The sequence below is a fragment of the Terrapene carolina genome, unplaced genomic scaffold (assembly GCF_002925995.2).
Source record: "Terrapene carolina triunguis isolate 2854851 unplaced genomic scaffold, T_m_triunguis-2.0 Scaffold88, whole genome shotgun sequence".
Lineage (NCBI taxonomy): Eukaryota > Metazoa > Chordata > Testudines > Emydidae > Terrapene > Terrapene triunguis.
The window spans coordinates 34,984,895-34,998,491 of NW_020664439.1; the positions used below are offsets into that span (position 1 = coordinate 34,984,895).

General features: G+C 44.6%; 1 protein-coding gene and 1 non-coding gene across 3 annotated transcripts; one reads left to right on the top strand and one right to left on the bottom strand.

Annotated features, from left to right (window-relative positions):
* Positions 1–1,974: 1,974 nt before the first annotated feature.
* On the bottom strand, positions 1,975–9,249 carry ACTRT3 (actin related protein T3). Of its 2 annotated transcripts, none has more exons than XM_024209507.3 (2): positions 9,082–9,249; positions 1,975–2,975 (listed from the first exon to the last, which is right to left on the bottom strand). In XM_024209507.3, the coding sequence occupies exon 2, from the start codon at positions 2,933–2,935 to the stop codon at positions 2,057–2,059; it is 879 nt and encodes a 292-aa protein (XP_024065275.1). In that variant the 5' UTR covers positions 2,936–2,975; positions 9,082–9,249; the 3' UTR covers positions 1,975–2,056. The 2 variants fall into 2 exon arrangements, with proteins under 2 accessions (XP_024065275.1, XP_024065274.1); XM_024209506.3 differs by lacking the exon at positions 9,082–9,249 and adding an exon at positions 6,120–6,322.
* Positions 9,250–9,573: 324 nt separating this feature from the next.
* On the top strand, positions 9,574–9,646 carry TRNAV-AAC. The gene has a single exon. It is a non-coding gene; the product is annotated as a tRNA-Val (tRNA).
* The last annotated feature ends 3,951 nt before the right edge of the window (positions 9,647–13,597 follow it).

Below are 13,597 nucleotides of genomic sequence, written 5' to 3' on the forward strand. Positions count from 1 at the left end.
GGGGGGGGGTCTCAGGAGGGGGCAGTCAGGGACAAGAAGGGAGGCTTAGATGGGGGTGGGGTCCCGGGGGCGGTTAGGGGCAGGGGTCTCAGGAGGGGGTGATCCAGGGACAAGGAGCAGGGGGGTTAGATGGGTTGGGGGTCCTGTGGGGGGCAGTGCTACCCCCCACACCCTCGTGGAGGGTCCTCTTTTTTGAAAGTTCAAATATGGTAACCCTAGTTTGGGGGGGGTCCCAGAGCAGGACCCTGGGAGAGGTGGGGGGGTCACAGAGCAGGACCCCAGAGGCAGGTTTAAGGGGGTTAGAGAGCAAGGCCCCCAGCATGTTTGGGGGAGACACACAGGGGGTCCCGGGCACGTGTATTTGGTGGGACAGGGTCACGGAGCAGGGCCCCCAGACGCGAGTGTTCGGGGGGGGGGGGGGGGGTCACGGAGCAGGGCCCCGCGGGTAACAGAGCCGGAGGCTCAGGAACCCACTCAGTGGCTGCGGGCCCCAGCCGCACTGCGGGGCAGCCTCCCCAGGGCGGACGGAGCCCGACGCAGATCCGCGCGGCCCCCTTAGGATCGCAGCCAAACGGCGGCGGCGGCTGGGGACGGACCATCCTCGGCACTGGCCAGCCCCGCCTCCTCCGCCCCCGGCTCGGCGTGTCTGAGAGCAGCCCCGACCGCGGGCCCCACAGCTCAGGGGAGGGCGGTTGCGCAGGGGCCGCCACTCACGTTTGCTCTCCCGGCCGACCCGCCCGGGACCCGCCCTTCCACCCCGGCCGCCCCCGAGGCTGACAGAGACGAACTCTTCGCGGCAGCAGTGGCGCGAACCGGCTGACCGCGGCCTCACCAGGGCGGGGCGGCGGGGACTTCTCTGGCGGGCCCCACCACCGGCCCAGGTCGGCGTGGGAGGGGAGGGCCCCTCGCTGACGTTTTTTGGTTGGTGTCTCCGCCCGCTCCCCCCGTCCGCTGAAAGTCAGCGAGTAAAACAGCGGACGGCTGCGGCGGGGAGGGGCCACGTTCCGCTTAGGGTTAGAAAGACTGAGCCCCCCCTGCCGCCGCAGCGTTCGAGCCCGCCTTGCGGCGCGTCTTATATACCTTCCACCGTCCCGCCCCCGCGCATGGATTGGCTAGCGGGAGTCCCCTCTATTCCCATTGGCTCTGCGGGGCACGGAGGGGGAATGGAATCACTAGCGGGAGATTGGAGATGCCTGACTCCGCCCACAAACAAACCACGGGGCCTAAGAGTCTCTTTTCTTTCTGTAATCTATCCCAGTTCTAGCAGCAGTATATCAGGTGGCCAGCTTGTAATGTTGTTACCTCACCTGTGCCATAGGCACAAAAGTCACATGGCCAGGAAACCTGTTCTGTTCTCCCCGACAAAACCCACACACTCCAATGGTACCACATCCCTATGGCCAGAGAGGCTATTGTCTCTTCAACATGGGCATCAAATCCACATGGCCAGAGTTCTCTACCCTATTCTAGGGAGAATTTTCTGTAATGAAGCAGGCCCTTAGTCTGACTTTAGTTCTACCCAAAGGAAAACAAAGTGGATCTCTTTATTTTGTGTTCATAACTCAAAAGAAAGGAGTTTCTGTTCTGTGAATATCTCCCTTCCAACTAGGTCACTAGAAAAATAATCTACCAAATATGTACATAATAACATTGCAATGGCCTGTGTCCCTCAATTATTTCCTGCTCAACATTACATTTTAGTAACAGAAATGTCTGTTAGAAAGTGTGGGGATATTACACTTTCACATACATTCAGTAATAATGGGATAAGATTTCAAAAGCCATGTTGTAAAATTGTCAATTTCATCTACTTCACTTGTTTCCTGCACTGTTTTGTCCTTGCGTAAAGAACTCTCACTAGAAATCCAAAACATTTTACACATATTCATAAAGATATATTCTAGAACAAGCACACCCAGAGTTATGATTTTTATTAGTCTTTCACCAAACAAATACTACTGGCGTAGGCCTCCTAGCGTTTTGGGGTTACTATAATTTGAGGTTCTTTTCTTTCCCACAACACTTTCAGTAAGATCCTTTTAAAAACAACTGGATTTCAGAAGCATTTTCTATGCACTATGTTAGGCCCAACTTCCCTGTACTCTGCCATGGTAATCCACATTTGCTGGAAGGCAGAGAGGGAGGCGAGGATGGAGCCCCCCATCCAAACAGAGAGCTTCCTGTCAGGGGGAGCCATGACCTTCACCTCAGTGTCACTGGGGACCATGTGGATTATTTCTTTGGTGATGCGCTCAGCCATGCCAGGGAAGAGGCTGGAACCGCCAGACAGGATTATGTTGGCATAAAAATTGGTCCTCAGGTCAATGTCACACTTCATGATGGTGTTAAAGCAGAGCTTGTCAATCCCTGGGGCCTCCATGCCAATATTAGATGGGCAGAAAAGGGTCTCAGGGCAGCGGAACCTTTGATTCTGGACTTTAACAACCTGCCCATCAGGCAGCCTGTAGGATTTCTCTACTTCACTTGGTTTCTTAGCCAACTCCTCCTCTGGATACAGACACACATAACACAAGGTCTCCTTCATGTCTCGTACAATCTCCCTTTCAGCTGTACTGACCAGGGAGATACCGCTCTCTTTAAGGATTCTCATCAGGTAGTCTGTAAGGTCACGGCCAGCCAGGTCAAGCCGGAGAACGGCATGGGACAAGCAGTAGCCCTCAAAGATAGGTACAGTGTGGGTAACGCCATCACCAGAGTCCATCACACAGCCCGTGGTAAGGCCTGACGCATAGAGAGCCAGTACGGCCTGGATGGCCACATAAAGGGCTGGTACCTCAAAGCGCTCAAAGAGAATCTTTGTCATATGTTCTCGATTGACCAGTGGGTTGAGCGGTGCCTCGGTGAACAGTGCTGGCCGCTCACTTGCCTTCATCTTCAGGTCATGCTCATAGACATTCTTCCACACAGCCTCCATGTCCGCCCAAGCTGTGACAATCCCATGCTCCACTGGATACCTACACGGGGTTCAAGCGACAAAAAAAAAGGCAGCATTCACCATCTACCAGGTTCACCTTGTCAGGTGTTTCCCAAGTATATCATTTCATGAAGTGTATTGCATATAAAACTCTACGTCACAAGTGTTTCCTTGAAAAATAAAATTAATAATGGCCTGGGCTAAAGAAAGTTGGTGATTGCCTCCTGGAGCTGCTGAACATCCTTAACTCTCAGCACATCTAAGAAGGGATGTAGCATGTTGCAGGATTAGGACCTACATTTTAAAAAGTATCTAAACTTTTTTTTTTAAATATTACTGAAAAGTTCAGTATGAATCATTTACAATTTATTAATTTCACTGTTGATAATGTATGTTTATTAAACATTATTGTGGGAGTATTTCTTCTGCCAGCCCTCAAAAATTCATCCAGTAGATTAGTAGCTAGAAGATTTACCTTACTCTCTGATAGCACTCAACAACTATAGAGAGTGTACAGGGTAGAGAAAGATGATTAAAGATTCTTGGAAGTCCCAGACATTAGCCTTGTCTACACTAGAGAAATCTTGCAAAAATTTACCATCAACGTTGCGAGCCTTAGCATACACTGGGTGCTGGCAGTGTTTTAAGCACCATGTCGATTAATTCTGATCTGGACAGGGCTAGATAACTAGGTGTTTAAAACACCACTGGTGGCAGTGGTCTATGGTAGTTCAAGTTCTCCCAACATTGCTAATACCAGTGGAGCTGAACTAGCATTAGCAGTGGTAGGCAGAAACTGAAGACCAGATTCTCTATTGGCCTGCATCTTGTGTAGTCATTTCCGAGACTATAGAAGCATAACCCTGTAGTGTAGACTCAGTCTCCATCAATGTAAGGTTTTAATTCATATCTTTTGTTATTCCATGTAAAGTGTGTGTGTGTGTGTGTGTGTGTGTGTGAATTGCATGGAAATAACAAAAGGTATTAATTAAAACTAGTTTAATTATATCAGCGCAAGTTTCTGCATAGGTCACACCAAAGAGAGCCCAGTCTTCACATTCAGATTTTCCTTGCAGTCATAAAGTGCTACAAAAACCAAAAACTAAAGTGCTAGTAACCTTTGTCTTTAAATTCCAATCCTGCCGAGGTTGTGGGTTTGTCTAGACTAGAGTTTGTAGTACTGTTTTCATTTGAGGGAATTGGTTGTTCGTGGTTAAGTCCTAAAGTAAAGTGTAAACATTTGTATCCAGAAAAAAATGTCTGTGGAGTATTTAGTTTAGCACTTTACACTCACATTTGCTAATTTGAACTAATTGTTAAGCTAGTCTAGACAAGCCCTGAGAGATCTATGTATTTTCTTTCCTTTTTCTGTCTCCTTTTTTACTCTTCATTGTGTCCAATTTTCCAGTCTATTCTTTCTTTTCATTCTCTCCAATTTTTCTTGTTCTTCTTTTAGTGCTTCCTTTTCTCCACCAGATCCCTTGAATTCTTCTTCTCCTAACCCAGAGCTTTTCCTATTCCCTCCTCTCATTCCTCTCCCTGCTACTGCTCCCTACACAACCTTCCCACCTATTTGTAGGTGCATGGTCAATCAATAGCTTTATCTACATCAGAGAAAACTGTGGAACTGCTGTAAATTGTAATGGTGCAGTGTCCACAAACTAGCCATCTTGGCTAATATAAAACTGTTCAGCATGTCACACCACTCCGTCCAGTCATTGTACTTCTACTGTAAAATGGGTGCAATGTTTCCAGCACAGGCCCCTAAAGCAGTGTTTTGTAGGAGTTATCCATAACTGGAGAAGTGCTATACCATTTAAAAGAAAACTAGAACTGTATAAGTCAGTGTATTTCAATATACAAAGTAGCACATGCTCTATGGAAGCTTCTCTATTTTTTTAAACAAGAAAACCCTGAAAATTGCATGCATCGCACCTTATTAAACAGAAAACTCTAATGTGTAAAAATAATAGAAGGTCAGTAATTTATCACAGGAATATAGTTTGAAATACAAGAAACACTGTTCATTGCAACTGCTAAAGAGATTACAAGAGCAGTAGCGTATTATTGTGTATAGCTGCAGTCTAGGCCTATGAAAAGGTGCAGCTGCAATTACAGCATTTTCTGTCTACATTATCAGTGCAATAGGGCAGGGTGATGCAGGATACAATGGTGCTCGGGAAGTACAACTGCGCAGCAGTGCACTCCTGCAACTGCTTTTGTGTGTGGACATGAGGTGTGTTTCAAGCATAATAGGTGTTTGCAATGTCGCTTTCATACCCAAATGCACTAATGTAGCTACATATCAGAAGAGATTGTTTTGCATACTTCCCCATGCCTTTTGGAAACCTTCACAATGGCTGCAAAAGTGCATAAAGCTGCTGCAGTCGAACTGCACAGAATTTGAGATGCATCTTTCTCTGTCTCTACCCTCTCTCTCTTTGTTTCTGTGGCCCCCTTCCCTTCTTTTCCACACTTCCAGCCTCCTCTGTTAGGCTCTACTCTTTCTTCCTTGTTTTGCTCTCCCTCCCATTTTTTGACCTTGTTTGACCTTGACTCGGGTTTACCTTTGGGATACCTGTATTAGTCTGTGCAAAGCAAAAGCCAATAGCAACAGCCTTTCATTTGGAAAAGGCCCTGCAGATTCCTTGACAATTTCCTTCTGCAGCCCCTTCCATGATCAAACATTTAAGTGACTGGCACAGAAGAAAACTCCTCCTCCGTCCTGTACCAAACTCTCTCCATGAGGAGAGGCCTGCAAAGGAGACTGCTGTCTGAGGCAATGCTCCCTCCTTGATCAGATGCCAGCTTTCCTGTCCCAGCTCACCCTGCATCCACTTAACTGCTGCTTCACAACCTTCCCTCCCACAAGGCTAATGGTACCTGATGGCAGGGCCTCCCCAACCCTGCTTGGCATGCTTCTCCTCTGTGAGCAGAGATGGCTCCTCCTCCCTCCTCAGTACCTGATGGACACATTCTTCACTAAACCAACCCACCTCTCCACCTTGGGCAGGGCCCCCATCATCTCCTTTCCTACCTGGTACCCAACAAAGAGGACCCCCCCACACTTGACCTGCTCCCTACCCACTTTCCATGTCCCACTCTTTAGACCAGGTGGAGAGGACCCGCTCCTTGGCCTGCTCTCCTCATTTCCCCAGGCCTAGCTCCCACCACTCTCTGATACCTGATGGAGAGGATCCCCCGCTTGGCCTGTGCCTCATTCCCAATGTAGAGGTTCTTCTGGCCTGCCCCCAGCATCACGGACTTGGCTTTAGGCCGGCCTGTTATGTTGCTGTAGATGAAACGTGGTTCCCTGTCCCCAGCCATGCCTGCCTTGATCAGACCTGAGCCATTGTCTATAATCACAGCCGGTAACAGATCCCCCATTTTAGGAGGTGGCTTTCCACCTGCCACTTCCCACTCAGGCCACTGGGGAGTGGTGGGGGCCAGCAACTTCCCCTTCATGTGATAATCCCCTCCTATTGTGACAAAGGCACACACAGGAGTAGTGCCCTTGTTGCTAAGACACCCCCTCAGCCCTTATCAAGCTAAGGGTATGTCTACACTTACCCGCTGGTTCGGCGGCAAGCAATTAATCTTCTGGGATCGATTTATCGCGTCTTGTCTGGACGCGATAAATCGAACCCAGAAGTGCTCGCCGTCGACTCCGGTAATCCTGCTCGGCGAGAGGAGTACGGGGAGTCGACGGGGGAGCCTGCCTGCCGCGTGTGGACCGCGGTAAGTTTGAACTAAGGTACGTCGACTTCAGCTACGTTATTCACGTAGCTGAAGTTGCGTACCTTAGTTCGAATTGGGGGGTTAGTGTAGACCAGGCCTAAGAAAAGTCCAGCCTGTTCACTACCTGCATGGGAAACTCCCTGACTGTTGGGCCTGGTCTACACTACGGGATTAATTCGGATTTAGCAGAGTTAATTCGAATTAACCCTTCACCCGTCCACACAACAGAGCCATTTAGTTCGAATTAAAGGGCGCTTTAAATCGATTTCTGTACTCCACCTCGACGAGCGGAGTAGCGCCAAAATCGATTTTGTTAATTCGAATTAGGGTTAGTGTGGCCGCACACCACCGAATTAATGTGGTTAAAATAAATGGGGTAGTGTGGCCGCACACCACCGAATTAATGTGGTTAAAAACCGAATTAATATGCTTAGTGTGGCCGCGCACAATCGAATTTATACAACCTGTTTCCCAAATTCGAATTATCTAAATTCGGATTAATCCCGTAGTGTAGACATACCCTTGGAGGAGCTGGCTTAGAGCCCCATGATTTAACTTGCGACCTGTCACTGTAGTAGCTGAGTGCCTCATTGCATTCCACATGAAAACTAATAGCAATAACAACATGCCTGGGGCTCCTTCCTTTTTAAGGTAAAATATTTGATTGGGGTAGGGTTTTTATTTTTAAATTTTATTAATATACTTAAAAAATAATTAGAATAATCTGCTAGGGAGGCCCAGGATCTGAAAGTTGCCCCCTGGGAATTGATGGTGTTGATTCTGGTGGTAGGACTTTTCCCTCTGAGTCAGTAATGAAATCTTCTAACATGCCTCTAGGGCAGGCAGCACCTTGAAACTGGCAAACCTGCCCTCAGCATGTGGGCAGACCCAAACTTTGCTCTGGACAGTGGCGGGGAATCTCTCCTTATTCTGTTGCTTGAAAGGGTGGCTGGACAGATCCACAGAGTACTGAATTAGTTCTCTAGGTTCCCAATACACAAGTCTCAGTAGATGCCTATTTTGCTTTTGCCTAAGGCAGGTCCTAGCACCTTAATTTAATATATGGGATATGAGGTCTTGATGATTTGAGGTAATTAAAGAGTCTAAGACACTTTTTGTAAGAGTCAAGATGTTAACCATTGTGTCCAAGACAAATTCCAACCGAGGCAATTGCATTTTGCAGTCTAGGTTCCCAATATAGTTTTAACTGGCCAGTCTTCTTTACTTCCTCTAAACTGAGTGGTATTGTTAAACAGTGGATGAATTTCATCCCAAAGATGATTGCATTTCTGAGGTGAATTAAGTGATTCCTATATATAGTTTGCATATCAATTTGTTAAATTTGTAAAGGGATTTGTTATTCTTTGGGATTAAAGACACTGACGGTATATGTTATTGCTAATATAAATACAACCTATTTATTTTTCTTCTTATAGCTCTTTTCAGCTTTTTATATGAGAAATTTTGCCCTCTTGTTGCTATAATATTGCTATAATGTTATTTTTTTCTTGGACCTACAAATTAAGGCCAGGATTTTGTAACTGGGTCTATGTAGGTGGCTATTGGGGCCCAGCCATGTGCATCCAATTGCAGGATCAGAGCCATAACTTCCACTATTTACTAACACAATGCTGCATTGTTTAGACACAAACATCACCCGGGGGACTGTTTGCTTTCTGATTTAACCCCTCCCCTCCCCTGCTTTTACTGTTCTTGTTTTTAAAATTAACAGCAATATTTGACTGATTTTTGGTTTTGTAAAAAGTTATTTTAACATTTAAATTTTAGTCCAAAACTGAGCTCCCTTTAATACTACAGTACTAAAAGAATATTGTGTCACTTAATCTACAGGAATAATATTTTATTAGAATTCAGATAGTAATTTTAATATACTCTGGTTGTTGAAGGAATATCTTCCACCAACCATCCAATCTTAAAACGAAAAATTAAACATAAATGGTGGTATGCCAAAGGTGGGGGGGAAGCATGTGTGTGACTCAAAAGAAAGTCAAACTATGTGTATCATGCTTAACTACTAAAGAACACCATGTTGATCACGAAATTAAAACTCCTCCCACCCGCACTAGGAATCTGTTTCAATTAATTAGGTAGCCTTTGACATGCCCAGGAAGGAACATTATGCCCTTGTTGAGCCCTGCCCCTGGTCTTTGCACCAAGCACCGGAGAGAGCAGGTTGACGCTTGTGGCTGGGTAGGTGTCAAAAAGAGGAGACTGCTGTGGAGATGTGAACGTTGTAGTGGTTCCTATGCAGTTCTGCGTAGGGAGGTGTGGGGCACGCTGCGGATGGGCGCAGGCTGCAGGCCCGTTTAGGGAGGGGACCCGCGGTTATCCTACACACTCCCCAGGGGCAATGCGTACTCGCGGGGGAGAGGGAATGGAATACATACCGTACACATGCAGTGATCCGTTGCAATCCTCATGAGAGGCCGGGCGCTGCCCCTGCTGGGCGCTAGGGTGCCATGCCTGATGGATGGGGGGTACAGTGCTTGGGCCAGAGGGGCCAATCCACAGTCACAGGGGGGCCGTGCATGCCCCGGAAGCGCAGTGGAGTGGAGCCCTGTTGCGGTGGCCCGGGGAGCGCGATCATACCCCCCCCCCACACACACACACACACAAACTGTTTTCACTGTGGTGTTTCAGGCAATTTTTGCGTCAGTCTGACCCATATTTGTGTTAGGAGCTCCACTGAGGGCCTGGAGACCTGGTCATATGCACATGTCCTCCCCGTGAATCTAGGCAGGGGTTGCTTCTTCAGTAAATGTGCCAGTTTCAGGCGCTAACGTAAATAAAGATCTCCCAAATTGCAACTCTTATTAGAACACGCAGGGTCCTCCAGCACATTAATAAAAGAGACAGTTTCAAAACTATTGATCAGGCAAGTTTCCGTAGTGTAGTGGTTATCACGTTCGCCTAACACGCGAAAGGTCCCCGGTTCGAAACCGGGCGGAAACAGTTTTGTTTGTCAATACACCTTGTTGTAAATTTGTGTTTTAAAACTTCTTTTAAATACATTGAACTACAAAAGTGTACATTTCCAAAAGAGGCAGTTTAAAATCTCTTTGAGTGGTACCATTTTAATCCTTTCATTTTGCCAGGATGAGCTCTTCGAAAAAGTAAGTTAAATGCTTGATAGCATTGACCAGGCAGCTGTCTGTTTTTTGTTTTTTTTAATAATTAATACTTGAATGTACACTAGTGGAATCTGTTTCAAATTAATATTTTTTTAAGATTCTTTTTAAAATAGCAATTTAAATGAGTGCAAAAATACACAATTTGCAGCTGATTAAAAGTTTTAAGCACCATTTTAGGTTTCAGTTATGTGTATTTTGTAATGATATCATGCCTCATATTTGAGAAGAGCCTAAGGGCGATATCAAAGCCCTGAAAGTAGTGAATAATGTTAAGCAGCTTATTATTTTGCTAGTCTTTCTTTGTTAACAATGAAATTTGTCTAACATTAAAATTGACTCCTTCTGTACCATCCTGTGATCTCGATGGATAACATAAAATAAAAATTAGTACAGAGTACTAATTTTTATTAATGTGTTATTTTTATTATTCCGATATTGATTAATTATTCAAATAATTCCTTAAGAAACACTTCTTTTGCAAAGCCTTTCAATGTTCATTTATTCATTCATTCTAGAAAGAAAGAAAGAAAAAAAGCCGGTACATTCTTTGTTTCAATGTATTATTTGTCTAATGCATGTTCTGACTATGCAAACATTTACACACACACACACACACACCTTTATTCCTCAGAGTAGTCCCATTGTGTTCAAGTAAAATTGCTCATGTACATAAACGCTTGCAGGATTGGAGCCTTAGCATGTATGCTCTTTTGGGCAGGGACCATATTTTCCTATGTGTAAAGGAAATGGTGCAAAACATTGAGCTATGAAGGTATCATAGAATATCAGGGTTGGAAGGGACCTCTCAGGAGGTCATCTAGTCCAACCCCCTAAACAACTCTAGTTGGAGTCATTGAGTTCTTTTGGTTCTCTGAGCCTCTGAAAGTCAGATAATAGAATAGAATATCAGGGTTGGAAGGGACCTCTCAGGAGGTCATCTAGTCCAACCCCACACAGATTTTTGCCCCCGATCTCTAAATGGCCCCCTCAAGGATTGAACTCACAACCCTGAGTTTAGCAGGCCAATGAGCATACTGATGGTCCTCAGTAAACAACAAATAAAAACAGAGTAAGCAATAATAAAACTAATGTAGCAAATAGGTTACTTTGCAATGATAATAATGGAAACAATTGTTAAAACATATTTATTGTGATAATACACTCGGCCGTTAGATTTTCAACAAGAAATTTAGAATTGTGTGCATATATTTAGAGGGTAGATAGGGGGCTTACATGTCTTGCTATCTTTGTCAGACAATTAGCCTGAAATGCACTGTCTGAACCTTTGACAGGCAATATTAGTGCTGATAAATAACTATTGTAATAGTGTCACTTTCATTCATATTATTGATATATGAAATGTAGAGACATTGGTAACAAAAGCAACAGAACCGAAGAGACATGCCAGGCAGCTCAACATTTTTAACAGCAAATAAAACTGAATTTAATTTAGTTCACCTAGTAAAATGGAACCTTTAAAATAGAGTATTCTACTGGCTTAATTAAATATATAATTATCTGCATTAACTCTAGACTGTACCAATTAAGATTCCCTTAATGGATTTGTGAAAGTCTTTTCCTATTTATGGGTGAGACACAGATGCACTTTAGTTATAGTTGCTGTGACAGCCTTAAAAATACTATGTAATAAACTAAAGATACTGAGATGTAGTAATTTTATAAACACTGTATGTGACCTAGTCAGTAAGATAAAGTTACTGTAGAATTATGGTGGGTTATTCAAATTTCCTGTTTGAATGTATTATTCTAACTTAATAAGGGGCTGTGGGAAAAACAAGCAGAAAGAAATACAATGGATCCAGATAAATAATTTCCCAGCAAACATGTGGGGGGAAGAGTGGGGAGGCAGTTACAACAGAATGGTGTAATTCCAGACTCCAGTTTGACAAGACGCAGTTGTTTTTCCATGTTGGGAGCCTAGAGATCAAAAGAACACAAAGGGCTTGTCTACACGTTAAAAGCTACAGTAGTGCCACTGAGCATTTTAGTGTAGACACTATTTATGCGGATGGGAGTGGTTCTCCCATTGGTGTAGGTCAGGCAGGGTCGGCAACCTTTCAGAAGTGGTGTGCCGAGTCTTCATTTATTCACTCTAATTTAAGGTTTCGCGTGCCAGTAATACATTTTAACATTTTTAGAAGGTCTCTTTCTATAAGTCTATAATATATAACTAAACTATTGTTGTAGGTAAAGTAAATAAGATTTTTAAAATGTTTAAGAAGCTTCATTTAAAATTAAATTAAAATGCAGAGCCCCCCAGACCGGTGGCCAGGACCCGGGCAGTGTGAGTGCCACTGAAAATCAGCTCGCGTGCTGCCTTCAGCACACGTGCCATAAGTTGCCTACCCCTGGTGTAGGTAATCCTCCTCCCTGAGAGGCAGTAGATAGGTCAATGGAAGAATTCTTCCCCCGTCTACACGGGGACTTAGATAGGATTTTTCATACTCCTGACTGATTTAGTTAAACTGCCCTAACTTGCTATGTAGACCAGGTCTAAACAGTTAAAAGGTGAGAGGAAAGGGGTCAGTTCCAGCAGCTGCCTAGGGAAACAAGGTGACACAGAGAGAGGGTCTGAAGAAGAGTCTGTAGGAAGTTTGACTTACTAGGTTCCCCATAGAGGAGATTGTTAGATGCCTGTTAAGCTAGACACGCATAGCATCTATAGTTTTAATAAATGTTTTATCTGAAATGCTTTATCCTTAAATAATACTTTGCTTTAAGAAGGCTGTCTTGTCACTGGTTACCATGGTCATTGCTCCTAGAGGGAAGAAAACTGCAAGTGCTGATCATAAGTCAGACTTTTTGAGGTAATCACGATAACCAGGAACTGCAGCCAGGGCCTGACAGTAGAGTGGAAAAATCCCATGATTCCATCCCAAGAAAGGTGATGGCATGAGGCACAAGACCTAAGGGGGGGTGCACTCAATGAGTCTGAGGGGAGTCAGATGTGCATTTAGCACAGTAACCGTGACAGTTGCAATGTAGTTTTTGTTTAAAGCAGGACTTCGCAGCCTCCCTAAAATCCACATACATCATCATATCCATTTGAAAATGATAGTGCCAGCCAATTAAGCAACCAGTCTAGTTTATGGTGCAAATTTAAACTCATTTGATCAAGAGGTTTCCAAGATACAGCTCTTCCCCTCCCTCCCTCCCGTGACCTGTTTTTTTTTTAAATAAGTCATAACTATAATGATTTTTGTGCAGACATATGGAAACGTGAGTGGAGAAGGGGGCGGGGAAGGAGTTAAGAATCCACATGAAACGTATCACTTGAATACCCCCAATTAAATGCAATGTGTCTGTACCAAGATCAAGCTCCTAGTCAACAGGAAGTTATTCACAACTGTACAGGCTGGTCTATATTCCTGGCCACCTCTCTCAGGTAGAGATGAAAGAGGTAGAGATATGAGAGCACAAGTGCACATCTCTCTGATAAAGTACTCTTTAGGGGAACGGGCACCTGGTTGACACCCAGGAGCTCGTCTCTTCATAAACTAACTGCATTTAATATTTCTGTGCACTTCACAACCTTAATTATTGACCATGGCCTCATATCCCCAGTGTGGAGAGAAGCAACCGCATTCCCATCATTTACAGATAAGATAGCTGAGAGGTAGCATAAAGTCAGAAATAAAGACCTACAATTTCCCTTTCTAGATGAGGCAAAGGAAACCAAGAAGGCTGCACAATCATCTGAGAAGATCTAACTAACTAATCTAACTAATCAGATTTTACTATCAAACCATAA

Excerpts from the sequence above, each read along its gene's own strand:
- ACTRT3 (XM_024209506.3), bottom strand. The coding sequence starts at position 6,322 with ATGGGGGATCTGTTACCGGCTGTGATTATAGACAATGGCTCAGGTCTG. Across the intron at positions 2,976-6,119 it reads CGGGGGATCCTCTCCATCAG|GTATCCAGTGGAGCATGGGA; the intron begins GTATCAGAGAGT and ends AACCCCGTGTAG.